The sequence below is a fragment of the Euprymna scolopes genome, chromosome 17, assembly GCF_053919585.1.
Source record: "Euprymna scolopes isolate OS-2025 chromosome 17, ASM5391958v1, whole genome shotgun sequence".
Lineage (NCBI taxonomy): Eukaryota > Metazoa > Mollusca > Cephalopoda > Sepiida > Sepiolidae > Euprymna > Euprymna scolopes.
In genome coordinates this window covers 10,694,256-10,713,326 of record NC_136498.1, presented here as the reverse complement: position 1 = coordinate 10,713,326, position 19,071 = coordinate 10,694,256, and the positions used below count along the sequence as shown (strand labels likewise).

At 39.2% G+C, this 19,071-nt stretch overlaps 2 protein-coding genes across 2 annotated transcripts in view; both read right to left on the bottom strand.

Moving 5' to 3' along the window:
• Window positions 1-19,071, bottom strand: part of LOC145296659 (gamma-aminobutyric acid receptor alpha-like) — a 774,217-nt gene that overhangs the window by 341,788 nt on the left and 413,358 nt on the right. The window contains exon 3 of the mRNA XM_080142597.1: window positions 17,369-17,499. The gene's annotated coding sequence lies outside the window, so the exon portion shown is untranslated. The remainder of the gene's footprint in view (window positions 1-17,368; window positions 17,500-19,071) is intronic.
• LOC145296629 (uncharacterized) lies at window positions 9,363-12,845 on the bottom strand. Its single transcript, XM_080142555.1, has 2 exons — window positions 10,988-12,845; window positions 9,363-9,379 (listed from the first exon to the last, which is right to left on the bottom strand). The coding sequence occupies exons 1-2, from the start codon at window positions 12,843-12,845 to the stop codon at window positions 9,363-9,365; spliced, it is 1,875 nt and encodes a 624-aa protein (XP_079998681.1).

Genomic DNA, 19,071 nt, shown 5'->3' with positions numbered 1-19,071 from the left:
TGTGATACTAGGGCTAATGTTCTGAGTAGATGCAACACTCTGTACCTGACCTTAATGACTACAATTCCGAATCACAATGAACTAGTTGTCCCTCTTATAACTGGGTGGGGACCCTACCAGCTAGATACGAAATCTTAATATACATTTTACCTCCAAGACGACTGCGTTTGTCTTACTTGCATGCCAAAAAAAAATGTTTTTTTTTTTCCTTTCAAACTAAACCTTACCTTTAACTAAAAAATCCTAATGGAGGTTTACTATCTGTAAATAAATAACCCCTTTTCTCTTGAACGCTAACAATCTACCCCTTCCCACCAAGCCGCCACTAAACTCCCACATTGCACCGCATTTGTAGTGGAATCTCTAACTTCCAGCCCCTAACCCTCACATACAAACTGTTTTAATAGCCATCACTAAACATCTATACATTTCCACCTCTAAGGTATGCATTAGAGCTCATGCCTATCCCGTAAGGTATTTAACAGCCTAAGCACTCAGAAGCAAAGCGATCTGCATTACATAACTGTCTCCTCGAGTTTTGCAACGATTAATACGAAATTGAACAGACACTCCTTGTTATGCAAAATGTCCCATGACTCTTACTTGTAAATACCTACAACTTCAACTCTATTCACACCTACTCAAAATCTTCCCATATATCTATTAACCTAATTACGCATGACTCAAAACTTGCTGTTTTATCCATACTATATTGCACTTACATTTTAACCCTCCTATCATCTAAAATAGTTTGGGCTCAACTCGTAGCTCAATTCTTAATACCTACTCATACTGTAACATTATCTAGACCTAAGCTAACATAAATAAAATAAATAAAAAGGGAAAGATTCAAACCACATTATCTCCTCCCTAACAAGCCTTCTAACAATCATAGATGCTTACACTGCATGAGCTCCACTCACCCCCTTTATCCACTAACAATTAAATAGCAATGCCCCTAAATAACTTTGAGGAGTGTAACTAATCAACAGGTATAACCTCCACAAACTAATCCAGTAACACTAACTAACCACGCAGGGTCGCAGAAATACCTGGATTAGAACCTAGGCGCGGAGCAAACACTCTCAGTGCTGACGGACCCAGTAGATCTTCCCAGATCATCCGTCTAGGAGAAGTAAAACTCTGAAACTAAACCAAAGGAGAGGGAGGCCTCTTCAGTCTTGGATGAAAACCTTCCTAGAGTTGGTGACTCAAACAAATTTACCGGTTTGCAAACCTAAACTGCTTAAGGAGTAGATAGGCTCTGTCTATCGCCCGGATTCCATACTCCTTCTTTGCCTATTAGTCAAGCGCAGAGACACTATCTCAGTGATTCGACAGCAACACCCAGCGGTAGATCTTGTTTCTTGGCTAGGGCAACGAACGCCGTTTTCCCAATTCCCAGCACCCCCCCCCTAAACCTGGACATTTGAGAGTGCTTGAGTACAATATGTGCCTGAGCAATTAGATTGGGTTGACCTTCTTCTAATGGGTTGAGGGGACTGGATTGACAGTTCCTGGCTGCTGTTCTCGATTGGTAGTACAGGTGCCCTAACTCTTTGGTAGCGCTTAGAGCGGCTGCTCCATCAACAGTTGAATAATATCGGGTTGTTTGTAGTGCCATGACCCGCATGGAAAGGGACCCTGCACTCATCCTCGGTGGGCTTTCCTGATGCCACAATCCTAATTAGAGAAAGGTCAGCTGATGGTCTACTTGTGATGCATGTATGATACTCTGCATAAGCTCTTGTTTGGCTCCCCCTTACCTAAACCGAAACTCTTTAAAAATATGACGACAGTACAATAAAAAAATAAGCTTAAACCAGGCTTAGGGAAAAAACAAATTCAACTTGCCTTCTCCCTTGAGGCTTGCATTCACTAACATCCGTGGGCTTAGAACTAATTAAGCTGATGTTGAAGCATTACTCTTAAAAAAATACCCCGGATATCTTAGCACTAAGTGAGACTAACCTACACTCCTCCATCCCCTCTAACCACTTTAACATGCCTGGATATCTCCCACTCTGCCGTAAGGACTCTGACAGACACATGCACGGACTTGGAGATTACATTCGTAATACCCTCCCCCTGACTAGAGAAACAAACCTAGAAACGGATGATCCAGACTTTATGTGCCTTAGACTAAACATGCAACACAATTGTAGATACTTTTATTTTCTCTACCGCTCTCCCTCGACTCTGTACTGCACCATAATAAACAAAGTCTCTGACAGCGTAAACACGGCACTGTCCCTCGATACTAACGCACAAATACATGTATTTGGTGACTTTAATGTCCACCACAAAAACTGGCTTGGATTCTCTACTTACACAGATGCAGCGGGTAGCACAACTCATAGCTTCACTAATCTCACTCCCTATCACAAATTGTTACGTTTTCAACCCGTTTCCCTGACCAGGAAGAACAATACGCATCACTTCTAGATCTGTTTTTGACCACAGTTCCCGATGAGTGCATACCGAAGGCCCACAACCCACTCGGGAACGCTGATCATGCAGTGATAATGGTTGAAATCGCCCTAAAGTCTAGACCCAAAACTGAAGAGCCAGTGCTCAAAACAACGAGATATTATAAAAAGGCTGACTGGGAAGCCATCAGGGAACAAATCAGAGATGCCCCATGGAGAAATATTTTTTCTCTCCCTGCTGAACAGTGTGCAAACAAGACCACTGACTGATTCAAAACTGCAATCGAAGCGCATGTTCCCATGCGGAAATTTTATAGTAAGCCCCACTCTCCTCAATGGTTTACGTCGACTTGCGCAACTGCCATTGCTCAAAAGCAGCATGCATACCGCAGATTTAACCGACATAAGTCCAGTTCAAACAGACTGAAGTATATAGAAGGTAGAAATAACGTTAAGAAAGAAATAGCGACAGCTAAGAGAGAATTTACGGAAACCATTTAAACGCATCGAAGCACAAAAACTAGGAACTCGAGACTTCTGGAAAATCTACAACATAAATAATGGCCAATCAACAATTCACCCACTAACCAAAAATCACGAGGTTATCTCCTCAGCAACCGACAAGGCTAACATGCTTGCCAGTCGTTTTGTCTCCAACTCCACACTAGACCCTGCTAACCAGCCTCTCCCAGACTTTCTTTTGCGGACAGACTCCACACTGGACCCTTCCAACCACCCCCTACCTGACTTTCCTATGCGAACAGACGCCACGCTAGACGATCTGAAACTCACCCCTGCTCAGGTGCATGCCATCATAAAAAACCTTGACACTTCAAAAGCATGTGGACCCGATCTCATCCCAGCTGTGCTATTAAAAAAGCGCTCAGCCGAAGTAGCTCCAGTTCTTTCCAAACTCTACAACAAGTGCGTTAATGAAGCTTGCTTTCCGGGCTGTTGGAAAACTGATTCTGTTGTACCAGTATTCAAGAATTCTGGCGAAATGACTGACCCATCAAATTATCGCCCCATTAGTCTCCTCCCACTCTTTGCCAAAATATTTGAGACCTTAATTAACCATGCTCTTGTCCATCACCTTACAGATGCTAAACTTCTGACTGACCAACAATATGGATTTACACAAGCCCGTTCCACAGCAGACATCCTAACTGTAATCTCAGAACGTATATACCATTCACTGGACAAAGCGGGGGAGGGCAGAGCGGTAGATCTAGATATATCTAAGGCTTTTGACAGGCTATGGCATGAGGGTCTCCTCAGGGAAATTAGATCATACGGTATCACTGGTAGAATACTTAACATAATTAAATCCCCAGGGTTCTATCCTTGGACCTCTATTGTTCCTGATATTCATAAATGACCTCCCCGACAAAATTGCCTCTGAGATGGGTATATATGCTGATGACACTACACTCTATGGCAGGCACGATAGGAAGCCGAATGAACACATTTCTAAAGAAATGGCAGAAACACTAGAGGAAGACCTCCAATCTGTAGTGGAATGGGGGCAAAAATGGTTGCTCACGTTCAATGCAGCTAAGACAAAACTAGTGTCATTAAATAATTATAAGAAACCCCCTCTATCACCTATAGCAATGGCCAGCGACGCTTTATCTGAGAGTACATGTTTCAAACTCCTTTGCCTAACGTTCACAGGAAACATGAGTTGGAACAATTGAATTGAAGGCATTGGCAGGGCCGCTGCAAGAAAGCTGGACTCTCTTTACCGTGCTAGACAACTACTAACACCCGAAAGTATCCTGTACCTCTATAAGGCCACCATTCGCCCATGTATGGAGTATTGCTGTCACATTTGGGCTGGTGCATCTGCTACTAGTCTCTCGCTCCTTGACAAGGTTCTAAAGAGAGTCGGAAACCTGACAGGCCCTGAACTGGCATCTAAGCTTCAGCCTCTGTTACATCCACGAAATGTTGCATCCCTCTGCCTTTTCTACAAGTATTTTAGTGGTGAATGCTCTGACGAACTGCAATCACTTGTGCCCGCACGACGTGAGCACCTTCGACAAATCCGACAGGCTGCTATATCCCACCCCACACGATAGAGATCTCTAGATGTAAAAGATCTTTCTACTCCAATAGTTTCTTCCCCAGAACCGCTAGACTTTGGAAGTCCATTCCAGGTCCCTTCTTCCCCAACTGTACTGACGTGCAGAAGTTCAAGTGTAACGGGAACCGACATCTTGCTGCCCAAATCCCTACATAGTACCTCAGTAGTTGTTGCCCCTGATAGTAGCCCCCTACACCAAAGTGGCAATTTGCCTTGTTTGGGGTGAAAATGTAATAAAAAAAAGTAACTTTCTAGGAGCTCCTGCCCAAATGTGGAAACAGTATTCTATCCTTGGACGTACCTGGCTCTTATATAGATAGTGAATTGCATCAGCAGTGAGATATCTACTGGATCGATAGAATTATCCAACCATTTTTCCAGCAGCTTTGGCAACGGGTTATGTATGTGTTTCATTTAAGATCAGGAGTAAAGGTCCAGCCGAGAAGCTTGTCAAAACATTAGGCATCCCCAAGACGAGAGCCATTCATTTCAATTGATGCCAGATGGGGCTCAGAGCGTTGATGATGTAAAGATAAAAGCTGTGTTTTAGATGCATTAAAAGTAACAAGCTTCCTCTTTTGCCATTGCTCAAGATCAAAGGAGAAAGAACTAAAGAGAACTTTTACGATCTTAGATGTGTTACCATACATAGTAGTATCATCAGCATAAATGTCTACAAATGATTTAAGGATGTGATGTGGAAGATCATTAATGTAGATCAGGAAGAGAGTGGGTCCCAGGATGGCCCCCTGAGGAACTCCGGCATTAATACTGTGAGCTTCTGATTTCTGCCCATCAACCACTACTCTTATGAACCTGTCAGAGAGAAATGATTTAAGAATTGAGAAGACATTTCCAGCTATACCGCAGTTGGAGATCTTGTTAAGTAAACCTATATGCCATACTCTATCAAAGGCATTCGATATCTCAAGAGCAATTGCCCTAGAATTGCAGCCTCCGTCGAGAGATTCGTTAACCCTATGAGATATAACCGTAAGCACATCTGCTGTAGATGTAGCAGAACGGAAACCATATTGCATGTCACTAAGAATGTTATTTTTGTTGAGATGGTTGATTACTTCTCTATTTAACACAGATTCCAGCAACTTACTCATGACACACAGGAGACTTATTGGCCTGTACTGAGAGGGAGATGACCTGTGTCCTGAATTCTTAAATACATGTCGTACTGGCATTTCTTTTGATTGCCGTACAATTCGTGAGCCACCCATTTATCAGGCTGTTTTTGTCTTTCATGTCTCTCTCAAGTGGTCGTATTCGTTACGGCTAATTGAGACGCAAATTCTCGAGCAGTTGTACGTGGATTGGTTTTGACTAAGTTGTCAACATCTGATAGCCGCCACCACGAAATTGCTTAAACCATCATTGTGCTGCGCGATCAGTAATAGTGACTGGGCAAAACTTCGTTGATACCGCGAACTGTTTCAGCAGCTTTTTGTCCTTACTTGATAAAAAAACAAAATTGTGCAAATTTGCTTGTGTTCAATGTTGTGAAAAGAAGACATATTTAAAACGATTAACTATAAACCATCTTTAATATCTCTATATAAATAAAATGAACTCATTTTTCCCGTCTGATTTTGACCTTAATAGGATTAAAAATCAAGATATTTCATGCAAATATAATATGCACAAACGGCAGAACAATATCTGAGGTGTGTTATAGGCTTATTATTTCTCAAATTCCTCGATAATCTTAGATTTCTATACTTTTTCTACTGAGAAGTCACGGCCAAAATCGGTTAAGATCAATGAAGTGGTAAAATATTTTCTCTCTAATAAATTCCTCCCCCCCCTGCCACCACTTAACACCGTTTGGGGATCGTTCACAAGGAACAGTTGAGAAGAGAACACCGGTTTGGCTTCGTAGTTCTTTCATGTGAAGTTATTTAAAATCACTAAACTAAGCTGCAGTGCTCTGTGGCGTAGTGGTTAGCGTGCTGGACAATTCACATTATATTTTCACGTTCGCACCGACCTACCGTAGTCGTTTTTTTTTCCCCTAAATAACTGGAATGGACTTTTCTTGGTGGCCAAACTGTTAACGTTTCAGTTTGTTTTTTTTTCACACTTTATTTTCCTACTTTTACTCATGACTCCGAGTTTGATCCTTCCTACTTACCTACCATAACATTTTTAAAACTCCCCCCCCATCCCGGAAACAAACACTCGGGCAACGCCGGGTACCCCCGCTAGTTATATATAAATAAAGGTATTATAACTAACGAAAACTTATTTAAAAATGCATCACTTGCAATCAAAGTTAAAGATTCCGAAAGAACTTTCTTGTCAACCTAATATATATGTATATATATTTACATAGGAAATTTATTACTGTGAGTCCAGAATGAATTTACATATTGTTTCCTCTAGGAAGATATCCTCTGAAGATGACATAAACATTTCCCTAAATATTTTTTATTATTTATTCATTTGATTAATTTACTGATATTCTTAACTTTTTTTTTATATTATCCAAAAAAACCTGTAACGTATAATTAATTTCTCCTTCTATTTTCAACCTTTGCGCCCGACAATTCAAATAATTAAAAAATAAAAAGTAAAAAGTATTATTCAAATCTCCCCCCGCCTACCACTCTCACTATCACTTTAAACCCTGTATACAACCTGTTCTCCCTCCTCTCACCACGACCAATACTGACTTTGCAACCAGTTGCCATGGTGATTTGTATAAATTACTAGTAACCGCTACTTACAACTTTAACTATCTGCCTAATTTCTCTCTCCCACCCCCATCGCCTACTTTTATTTCAACCAAACTTTTTGTTTTTGTCCTGGTCTCGCCTCTATTTCTTATTCTTTGATAGATTTGTTTTCTCCACCTAAAAATTTAAACCTTAATGATAAACCGTTATAAATTACAACAGCGTGTGTAAACATAAACACATAATTAATATTTAATAAACCCCCCTCTCATTATATACATTCCTACTACTTTAAATTCCAACGTCCTCCACCTCCCACCTTCCCCCTTCTAATCTAACTCACCTTTATTTACAACGATTTTCTCCATTCTTATTGGTATAAAAACTCAGTCCATCTATGAATTCTGAAGAAGCTGGCCGGATCTCTCCTCATCTTCAGAGGATATCTTCCTAGCGGAAACAATATATAAATTCATTTTGGACTCACAGCAATAAATTTCCTATATACTGCTCTGGCTACACATTGAGCATTCTAGTCAGTTTTTTTTCACCACAGATGAAATATATATATATATATATATATATATATATATATATATATATATATATATGACAATTTCTAAAAATATATACAAATAAATAATACCTCATCGAGGATTAACTTTCAATCTCCAAAAAAGTTTGACTTACAACTAGATTTGACTACACCACCGCGTCTCCTCTAAATTATTAAAAAAATATCTATCCAAAGTGTACTCATTGTAAACTTTAGAATGTACCAAGCTGAGGAGATCGGTGAAATGGTTGGATTTTTTGTTTCTCTAATGCACACAGCAAAATAGCTGCATAAAATTGGCTTTCAGGCTGTGATCGCTTTCGCAAGGTTTTGTTTTTTCGAGTATACGTATTACTATCTATACTGATGCAAAATTTAATCTGTTATCTAGCGTTTCTTTTGTAATAGATTTATAGAAGTCTGCTATATGAGGTTCAGTAATGCGTATCGTCTAGAACCAGTTTAATACTTAATTTGTGTTTCCTTATAGGTTTGGGTTACTTTTAAATATTTTCACATTAATTTGCTTTTTATACCTATCTCATTTTTTGTTGAGTTTATGTCAGCGCATTGTTGTTTGAGAAATACCATAGTTTTTTTGTTAAATTGGCAATTGTCCTTCTCTTCACAGAATGATAAACTTCGTATCGATTACGTAGTTTTGTGATTATTTCAGCGACTTCTTACTTACTGGCTCTCTAAGTGTATTTCATTGCCAATTGGCGTTTGTTACTGACTGACATTTTAGTTTAGAGTGCTTTACTCTCTTTTGTCATATTATATACGTTTGGGTTTTGTCAGAGAAAATTAGTGTTTCTTATTTCTTTTTATCTTTTAATATCAGTGGTTATGCTTTTCTGTAAATTATTTCGCTGTCTTTGAATTCAACATTAGGATATGATTACTACATGAGCAGCTAAGAGGACACTTTACTGCCTTGACAGGGTAACCTGGAGATAAAATCTAGCGTTATATCATCGATAAAAAATATAGCGATTTATCTCAATATATAAAAAAAATGACTGCAGAAATGCCCGTCTGGACGAAATTATTTAGTCCTATCACTGCTACCAGTTGTCATCAGCACGAATCCTTCACATTCCACAGATTCTGTGATTACACCGGCCGTAACTGACTAATACATGCATACACCTATCATAATCTCTCCAATGTTCAAATCAGAAGTAATAAAAACTCCCTCGTAAAATTCCATCCATTCTGATTGGCTGAGCTCTGCAAAGTCTTATATTCCGGAATACAGCTCTTCGCCTTATAAATGAAAGCTTCCTAACATTAAAATATGGCGTTACGAAGAGAAATATTAATTCGCCCGGCGTAAAGTTCGTTTAATGCATAGGTGATTTCAGGCATGTAAGATTGAAAAATACAAGACAGAGAAAATCAGTTAAGGAACGTTAAATGACCCGTTTACTTACTTTCTTTTGCAAAGTTTAAAACACACTATCGACTAAAAGAATCTACTTTGTCGTCGTCGAGGTTTTAGACCGGTAAACACACTACGTGTAGATTGCTGATATTTCAGAATGACGCATTTAATATATATTTATATAGTGAAGACTTTATCTCCCAAATATTAGCTTCTTTCATATTAATATTTCCCCTAAAAGAAACAAAAATAAAATTAAAATAAGGAATTGTATTTGTTCCCGGTATTATGATAATACTGAATATCGCATATAAAATTGTCGCTGAAAAAAGGTTATGCATCCCAAGCGGCCAGCCAAACAATGCAGGTGCACGCGTTGTTTGATTTATGGCAAGACTATTTGTCAGCGCCAATTCCACATGCGATATGCATTTACAGATTACCCCAAACCTGTAAATGTTGTCAAATATGAATGAGAAAGGCTGTGAAATACAACAGATTTAACGTTATTCGAACCTTTTACGTTACCTTCATTAACTTTGGACTACATTGAAGAGATTAGCTCCCAAGTATTTGCGTTTTTAAAAAATTATTATACCGAAAAAACAAAACAAAACTTGATTTTTTTTTGTGTGATTTGTGTGATGTCTTTCGGCGGTCAGAGCCCTCCAAGGTCACTGCGGCAAGCGGCCTCCAGTTGGGACGGTATAGGCGGCGTCGAATCAATAGACCGCTGCACCGTTTCGCTGTCCCTCTTTACACAGACAAGCATGTGGCGTAAGCTATTGGATTCACTGCGTCTCATAGTGGTATAACCGGGGATCTGAGGTTCGTCTGGTACAGACTTCAGCCAGGTATCCAGCGCCGACTTGAACGATTCTGTTTTGCAGTTCGTGATCTCTCTGATGTTACGTGGCAGACAATTGAAGAGCGTAGGACCCCGGGAATTTAAACTCAATTCCCTGAGCCGTCGGATCCAGTTGTCCCTGGCATTGGTTAAGGGTGGTACCACACACCTTCTGCCACGTTTTGAGATATGGTGCTGTATACCAGCGTTGGGCACCTGGTTCTCTATCATACGCCAGGTATAGATGATTGAATATATTTCTTGCCTGCGTTGAATCGATTTTATATTCAACGTATCCAGCAGTTGCCAATAATTCAATTGACTATAACCAGTTATCTTTCTTAGAAACGATTTCTGGATGGCCTCTAATGCTTGAATATGACCTTTTCTGTCCGGAGTCCACAGCTGACAACAGTAATCAATGTGCTGCAACACCAGCGACTTCCAGAGTGTCAGCATTAGGTTTATTTGTCTCGTTTTGAAAGTGCGTAGAATCCAACTGGAAATGCTCCGTGCAGTTGAACAAACTTTGTCGATCTGGGTGGTGAATGTACCATCAGAATCCAACGTTACTCCCAGATCGCGCACGGTATCTTTTGTTTTAATAAGCTTCCCGTCTTGGGTCGAGTACTTAGATGCTTCTCTCAGGTCCTTCCTTCTACCGTATTTGATACACTCGAATTTCCCGGAGTTAAACTGCATATTGTTGTCATCCGCCCATTGGTAAATAGCGTCTAGATCATCTTGGAGAGCCTGTACATCAGAAGAATCTTTTATTTTCCTGCCAATCCTAGTGTCGTCGGCAAAACTTGAGACGAAAGACGATTTGACTTTTTCGTATATGTCGCCGATTAGTACGAGGAACAGCAGCGGACCAAGTACTGAACCTTGGGGAACGCCAGATAGCACTTTGATCGGGGGAGACGCAGAGCCATTTACTACAACTGTCTGGTAGCGATCTGTTAGGAATGATTTAATCCATAGGATCAATTTACCTCCACTTCCAAGATGTTGGAGCTTTTCGATGGTTACTGCAAAATCTACTTTGTCGAACGCCTTTGCAAAGTCTAGGTATATCACGTCGACATTACATTCATTGTCTAGAGTATTAATGATCCTATCATGATGGATTAGAAGCTGACTTAAGCAGGATCTTCCGGTTCTGAATCCATGCTGCCCTGGATTGAACAGACTGTGGTTGTTGAGGAATTCCACCAAGTACTTTCGAAGGACCTTTTCGAATACTTTTGTAATGTGGGATGTTAGTGCCACTGGTCGATATTGCTTGGGGAGAGATCGACCGTCACCTTTGTATATTGGGATAATGTTAGCGCGCTTAGAGTCGGCTGGGACTATCCCTTTGTCCAGTGATGCCCTCCATAATATGAATAGTGGCTTAGCCAGCTGCTTTTTACATTCCTTAAGGAGTAGCGCTGGGAAACGGTCGGGACCTGCCGCAGAGTTGGCTCTGAGTTCATCTATCGCGTCGGTCAGGTCTCTTTGTGTAAACGTAACATCAGTAAGCATTGGTTTAGTGTCGTCATCTGGTTCAGGTTCAGGTTTTGTCGGTATTGGTCTAATGGGCTTACTGAAAACCGATTCGTATTGATCAGCAAGTAAACTGGCCATTTCAGCACTATTAGCCGTTAATTGCCCGGCATGATTAATGAGAGGACCTATCGCTGACTTAATACTTGAGAATTTCTTGGCATAATTGTAGAAATATTTAGGGTTGCGCTTTATAGCACCAACAGCTTTGTACTCGTCATTTTCCCGTGATTTCTGAAGAGAACTAATCAGTTTCTTTTCAATTTCAACTAATTCGCTAAGAATTCGCGTTGTTTTTTCATGCGATTTGGACTTTTGCAACTGTTGCATTTTTCTACTTCTTTTACGCATGAGGTTCTTCCGATCCCTCGGTATGAGTTTACTGACCGGAACGTTTATGAATTTTTTCTTATAAGGAACATGTTCTCGTGTGGTCTCGTAACAAAGATTTCCAATACGATTCAACATTTCATCCGGTTCAAGGTGTGAAAGCTCATTTGCCCAGTCTACTTCCGATAACCGAGCTCGAATGTTGTCCCATTTGATGGTGTCGTTGAAGAAATTTAGAGATGCGAGGTTGCCTGGTTTAGATACGTTATTGCACTCGGTATCCGGCCGCTGGCATTCAATACTTGAGCTGCAGGTCACCATGAAATGATCTGACAATATTGTCGGCGTACTGGTATAACTGTGCAGCAAGGAATCATTATTGGTAAACACCAGGTCTAGGGTATTACCTCCTCCGTGAGTGGGCAAGTTGATATACTGGCTAAGAAAGAATTCATCAGTTAGACTTTTCAGTTGCTGCAGCATCAACCGTTCATCTGGCAGTGCACCAGGTCCCGGTGCACCTGTGGGCCAGGTAGCATGTGGTAAATTAAAATCCCCACAGAGTGTGATGTTAGGAGTTGGTGTATCCAGGTTTCTCATCACTCTTCTAAGTTCGGCAATAGCCTTACCAAACTCTACTGATGTCGATCTGTGGCCACCCATTATATCGTCGGGTTGATGGTAGATGACTACGATCACCAGATTTGGATTTTTTAGTTGAACACCAACCATTTCGATGACACCCGATGAGTATTTAATAATGGGTGGCTCAGCCGTAGCGGCCAGATCGTTCCGCACGTACAACATAGCGCCTCCACTATTCCTTCCTCGTTTACTTTTACGGGGACGGTTGCGGTCGCTTCGAAATGGTTCGTATCCCTTAATGTGTATCTCAGCATCTTTCTCTTCTCCAAGCCATGTTTCAGTTATGGCTGCAAAGAGTTCGTTATTTGCATTCAAATAATCGCTGAGCATTGGCACTTTGGTTTGGTTTGTACGTGGATATAGTCCATGAATATTTACAACGGTAAAATTTGACAATGGAGAGTTTACCGCCTCACTGGGATCAACTGCTGGTGGGGGATATAACTCATCGGCATTGCCATATTGGGCTGCTGGTCTTGACTTGGTCCCGGTGTCGCTGATGCTTGTGGTTGGTTGGGAAACGGATGGTGGTACATCCCCATGGCCCAGGAAGTTTATTGAACAAAATAATTCTTTTAATGAAATTCTGAATTTTTTTTTTCTGGAACAAATCATATTTAAAAAGACGCGATTATTTTGAAACTAAACTCTTCCATATATAAATATAAATGAAATGCGTCGGTACTCGGCACAGTACATTCATTTTGGTCACGCGCGCCAGGGTTTGCTATTTTACTGGGCTGGCAGAGGCTCCCATTACTAACCGTAGTTTACTTTTTTTTATTTACAGGTGAGCTAAAGAGACATACTTTCACCGTCCAACGCCGGTACACTGGTCCTGCTAGTTATTAATAAAATATAGCGTTATATTAGCAATAAAAATATAGCATTTTATTATCAATGAAGATATATGAGTATATAATCAATAAAGATATAGCATTATAATATCAATAAAGATATATCACTATCTATATACCTACAAAATAACAATGTTTGTGGTAGGAAACTTCTTAAACTAAAATATTTAACGAATTTTTAACTTTCAGACATGAAAATTTTATATTGGTTCTCCAGACACGTAGAAAACTTTTTCATCCGTTTCAATCTGGAAAAAATCTAAGGGGGTCAAAATTAGAAAATTGGTACGTGGGAGTCGTCGAATTTTCTATGTTTGCAAACTGTTTCACGATTGTGCATGCGTGAATAGTTCACATTACATATTTTTATTTTAAGTATAAGTTTGTTTGAAAATACGTTTATAAGAACGTGTCATGCTGGCCGAATAGTTATCGTACATGACTCATTGTCTTTAGGCTTTTGTTTCGATCCCAGCAATGTTTTTTTACTTACAAGAAGTGGATTGTTGTATAATTTGCTTCCCTACAAAGTGTAGTATCTGTTCTACAGGTTCTACACTTCAATATCTTGGTCTCTTTCAGTGGAGGAGAAATTTTTCACGACTGAGACAATTTTTATTTTTGTACCTTTTCTCCACCTTAAAAAACGACCTTGGTGTCTAACTCTTAGTTACAATAAGTGGAGTGTTTAGAAAAATTAAAATACTCGCTTGTACATGTCTCTGTTTCTGTATGTATTAAAATATATTTATGCGTATTTCACGACCGGACTACGGCGGGAAACCTGCTAGTTTTTTTTCAATAAAGATATCGCATTGTGTTTTCAATATGGAAAGAATACAATAATTAAATCTGTCAATTGTGTTTCTACAAAAAGCTGGTGTCTAAACTAAACATTGTTTGAAATGAAAATACTTTTGCCAGTAAATATTTAAGACAAAAAAAAAGAAAACAATAAACAATGCTTGTCTTAAAAATTATTATATCCGAATACGTTCCAGTTGAAACATATTTGTGTTTTTTATGTATATATTGGGTAGTGTTTTGATTGCCTTCTGCGAACATTTTGAATTCTTCGATTTAAATTTAAGTTCAGCTGAAGCCATAACACCTTATAAAGGTATTTATTATGAGCTGATGCGAACAAGCTAGCGGAAAGAGTCGGATGTGACAACCTTGATAGAATATCTCAGCTGGTGCTCCACCGAAGCGGAAACCCACCGTTTGCATTGTGGATATCTGTCGACTTTCCCAGTCGGTGAGTCTGACCCGTGAATTGAATTAACACAGTTCCCCGTTTTCATTGCTGTTGAAGACCATAAAAGTCCTATATCGTTCGTTCACACGACTCCTAGCGGGCGGTGCGACGCTGAATGTGGGAGACGTGGTGGAAAAGTGAGCGAGATTGAAAAAGGACGATTGGCAAGAGAATAAAAGAACCGCTGGAGTTACGGCTATTTCGCACTGCAATTACTCCTTTTCAGTAAGTTTGATTAACGCTTTAAGACGTCAAATAACCTAGATTCCTTGCTGTGTGAATAAGGCAAAATGAGGAATTTAAAGCTTCCAGTAAAATGAGGAGAGAATTGGAACACAGAAAGAGGATTAATGTGTACGCCGCCGGTAGTCAAGACAGAGTGACTGCGAATAAGACATTTGCGAAAGACGATAATTAAACGTGCATGAATAGAAAATATAAAGGAAAGAGTATTAAAACGTGTGTAATAGTGAAAGATAGATATAAAAGATAGATATAAAAATAGAGTGGTTGCTCTATGCATGCAGATAGAGAGAGAGAGAGAGAGAGAGAGAGAGGAAGAACGACAGAAGGAAGTATATATGGAGAGATACACTTACTTGCTATAGAAGATGCCAGTAAGAAAAGAAAACAAAAGACGAGGAACATAAAAAGAAATGAAGTAACACATACAGAAAAATAAGCGCAAGATGAAAAGATATTTCGATTGATAGATAATAGAATACGGGATGAGAGTAATTAAGAGAGAAAGAGAGAGGGGAAGAGAAAGAGAAAAAGAGAGAGAAAGAGAGAGAGAGAAAAAGAGAGAGAGAGAAAGAGAGAAATAGAGAGAGAAAGAGAAAGAGAGAGAGAAAGAGAGAGTGAGTTGCAACATCGATATAAAGGGAGAGAAGTAAATGAAAATAATGTGCATTAACTTATAGGTTGGTTGGTTGTTTTTGTTTTACGGCATATCAACCCTTTTCGGGTTATTTAATGCCGAATCCAAAGATTTTTTTTAATAGAATATATTTGTTGTCTTCACGTCGGTTTCTATTTAACCCATAGTTGGGACCCTAACAGTTACTACCACTCCGGCTCAGAGTACACCTGGGAGCAATGGTAATTAAAGGGTGGCTCCACACTCCCCAAAGCACACAAGCAGGGGGGGGGGCAATTGGCGTATTCTAATGCCCCACTGACAGGGCCATAACTTATAGGAGATTGTGTAAATAAGAGAGAAATAGTGATAGAAAAGATGAAGGAGAAAGCGATTCGGTTTGAGGGTGATAAAGAAGATACCTCTATCCCAACTATTATATAAAAGGAAGTTTGTATGTATGTCTGTGTGTCTGAGAGTTCGTTCCCTATGGGACGATTTTTATGAAATTTTTACACGAAGGTACTTTATGTGCCTAGCAGTATTCTTAGGGAAGTTTTGTATCGGAATGTCTTCGATAAGTATCGATACTCGATAGTCGAAATCATCCGATGATAGAAAGAACAGACGATTTTGACCACTATTAACACCTTACATAGCCTAATATCACATGTATATTTGAGAAGTCCCATTAGAACACAAGCCGAAAGGCCCGACATTTAAAATAAACAGTTAGTTCTTAGATATGAAAGGGGAGCGTTCGAAATTAATGTTTTTGTTTAGAGCACAATTGCACCATAATACTTGCTATTTTCATTTTAAACTTTTATATATATATATATATAATTTTTTTAATCCTCTATTGTGATATATAGACTGCATTCATATTGTGGACGAAGTCAGTACGGGGAGGCATGTGAAGCTTCCTCTCAGTGCATCCCTGTAGACCCCAATCTAGAGCAAGTAATCAGTCAATTTGATTGAAAAATAGGCGATTTCACCGATTTAGATGACAATAAAATATGGAGGCGTGAAACATTCGTTGATCACCATTCCATCCCGGGCAACGTCGGTTCTCCCGGCTCGTTTATTACTAAATGATATTCTGAATCTGTATGTCTGTATGTCTCAGCTGGAATCTGTATGTCTGAACCGGAAGTGTACCGTTGCTTCTATTAATGTGTTATTGTAATTTTATTAATAATGGAGATTTAGTATCTGTAAGTCTGGACAACAATTATTCTATTACTTCTAGGAATACACTATAGTACTTCTTTTACTAATGATCATTTGGTATATGTATGTCTGAATCCGAAACCATACTATTGCTTCAATTAATGTACTATTTTGATAGTTTCCACCTTAATTCAGAGGGGTAGTGTACTCCATAGTTTTTAGTTCTGAAATAATCGTATCAAGTTTTCATTTAAGTATTGATTAGCATCTGTTATGTTGTCCCTAGACTAAATTATTAATCATTTCTTCCTTCTTTGGAGAAATTGTAAAAAATACTTCATTATGAGAGCATTTTTCCAGACATTACTTACTCCATTTCTGAGGGTTTTGTAGCATCTGTTCTGCTGTCCTATGACTGTCCCCCCAGGCATTAATTCCTCCTTTGGAGTATTTTAGTATATGTTTGTTACTCTGAGATCATTTTTCTCGGGCATTAACTCCATTTCGCGAGGCTATAAGTCGTCACAATTATCGTTCACTAGAAAACTTCATACTTACATCATATATACAAGCACAAAAATAGGCGACCGGAAGGCGATAAGTATTGCAAGTATCAATAAAGGACGAGCGTTTATGAGTGTAAGAGTTAATAGTGTGAACAGATAGATACATAGATAGTAAAAAGGAAAATGACAGTAAATACCTGATCGGTGTTTCAGGTGAATATGCCGGCGGCTTTTTTTGATTGGACAATGGAAGGACTTGAAACGCCGGGCGGATGATCGTTTTATACCCAACTTGAAGCGCTGTACTTTGTGTGGAAGCTGATTGGCTCTGTGTAAAAAAATAAAAGCGAACAATTTACTTACATTTCAAACCGTTATTACCACTACTACTACTACTACTACTACTACTACTACTTATAATAATAATAATGATAATAATAATAATAATAATAATAATAATAATAATAATAATGGATACTATATTATATTTAGTCTGCTTATCCGTTCAACATTTTCTCATAACCTACTACTGGCAGAAATGCTTTTACATCTTTGTTATTTTATGAAGGTGCAACGAATTAAGTATTATGGTTTCTGTTCGAAGCAAAGTTAGGAATCAATATAGATTAATAAGGATTAGTCATCTCAATAGAACATTTACTGTAGAAGTTTTCTCAGAAAGTACTGGGAGGATCTGGGTGAAGTTTTGTATGAATCCAGCAGAGGATTGCACAGTCACAGCAGATGTTGTAATTCTTAAACGCAGAAATTAATGATCTCCCGAAACAGCCGGATACTAACGTATATATATATATATACAGTAGCGTCCAAAAGTTAATGGCTAGTCAAACCTCAGCAAGTTTAACCATATATTTAAAACAAATACACACGAACAACAAAAAATTACTTTACAATTATATAGATAACATGTATATCTTCAATGGGTCATAATTTCGTTAGCCTACACTAAGTATTTTTTGAATAACTACCATTTTAAATAAAATTGTTCAAAATTAGTGTGTCCAAAAGTTAAGGGCTAACACGATTGCGGCTTTTGTCCTTGCTGTGAATGGCTAAAATTACCAACTAACTAGTATTTGGTAAACAAACCCTTGCTATTTATGACTTCTTGACACCTCTTGGCACAGGAATCCACCAACGTCTTGTAAAACGCTGGCGTTATCACACTCCATTCAGCATGTAAGCACTGCCAGAGTTCTTCTTTTTTTGGGGGCACTGAAGTTGAGCACGTTCACCAACTATTTTCCAGATATTCTCAATAGGATTAAGATCTAGACTCTGAGGGGGCCAACGCATCGTTTCAACTTCTTCCTCGTCTAAAAATGTTTTTATTTTCTTAGCAGTGTGACAAGGAGCGTTATCCTGCATGAAAATTGTAGGTTGATAGAGCGACGACCGAAGACTAGGAACTGCATGCTGCCGTAGAATCTCCTTATAAACTTCTGCATTTATTCCACCTTGCAGACGAATCAGTGGTCCACAGCCTGCAGCTGACATAACGTTCCAAACCATTACACTTCCTCCTCCAAATTTCAGAGTTTTTTCACGCACTTAACCTCCAATCTCTCACCAGTTCTTCGCCGGACATACGTGTTGCCATCAGATCCGATAACGTTAAACTTTGATCCATCACTAAAGTGCACACGGGACCAGTTTTCGGTTGTCCACACAACGTGTTCTTGAGAAAAAGCGAGGCGGAGTTTCTGATTCTTTTTGGAGATAAGTGGCTTCCTTGCTGGCACTCGAGATTGCAATCCAGAAGCGTGCAACCGACGTGTAACAGTTTGCCGAGACGCTTGAACAATATACCTTTGCTTTAGTTCTCGAGATATTTTAGCAGCAGTGTTAAATCTGTCTTTAAGTGACATTTTGACAATAT

Coding starts and splice junctions, on each gene's coding strand:
- LOC145296629 (XM_080142555.1), bottom strand. CDS start 12,845: ATGCTCAGCGATTATTTGAATGCAAATAACGAACTCTTTGCAGCCATA.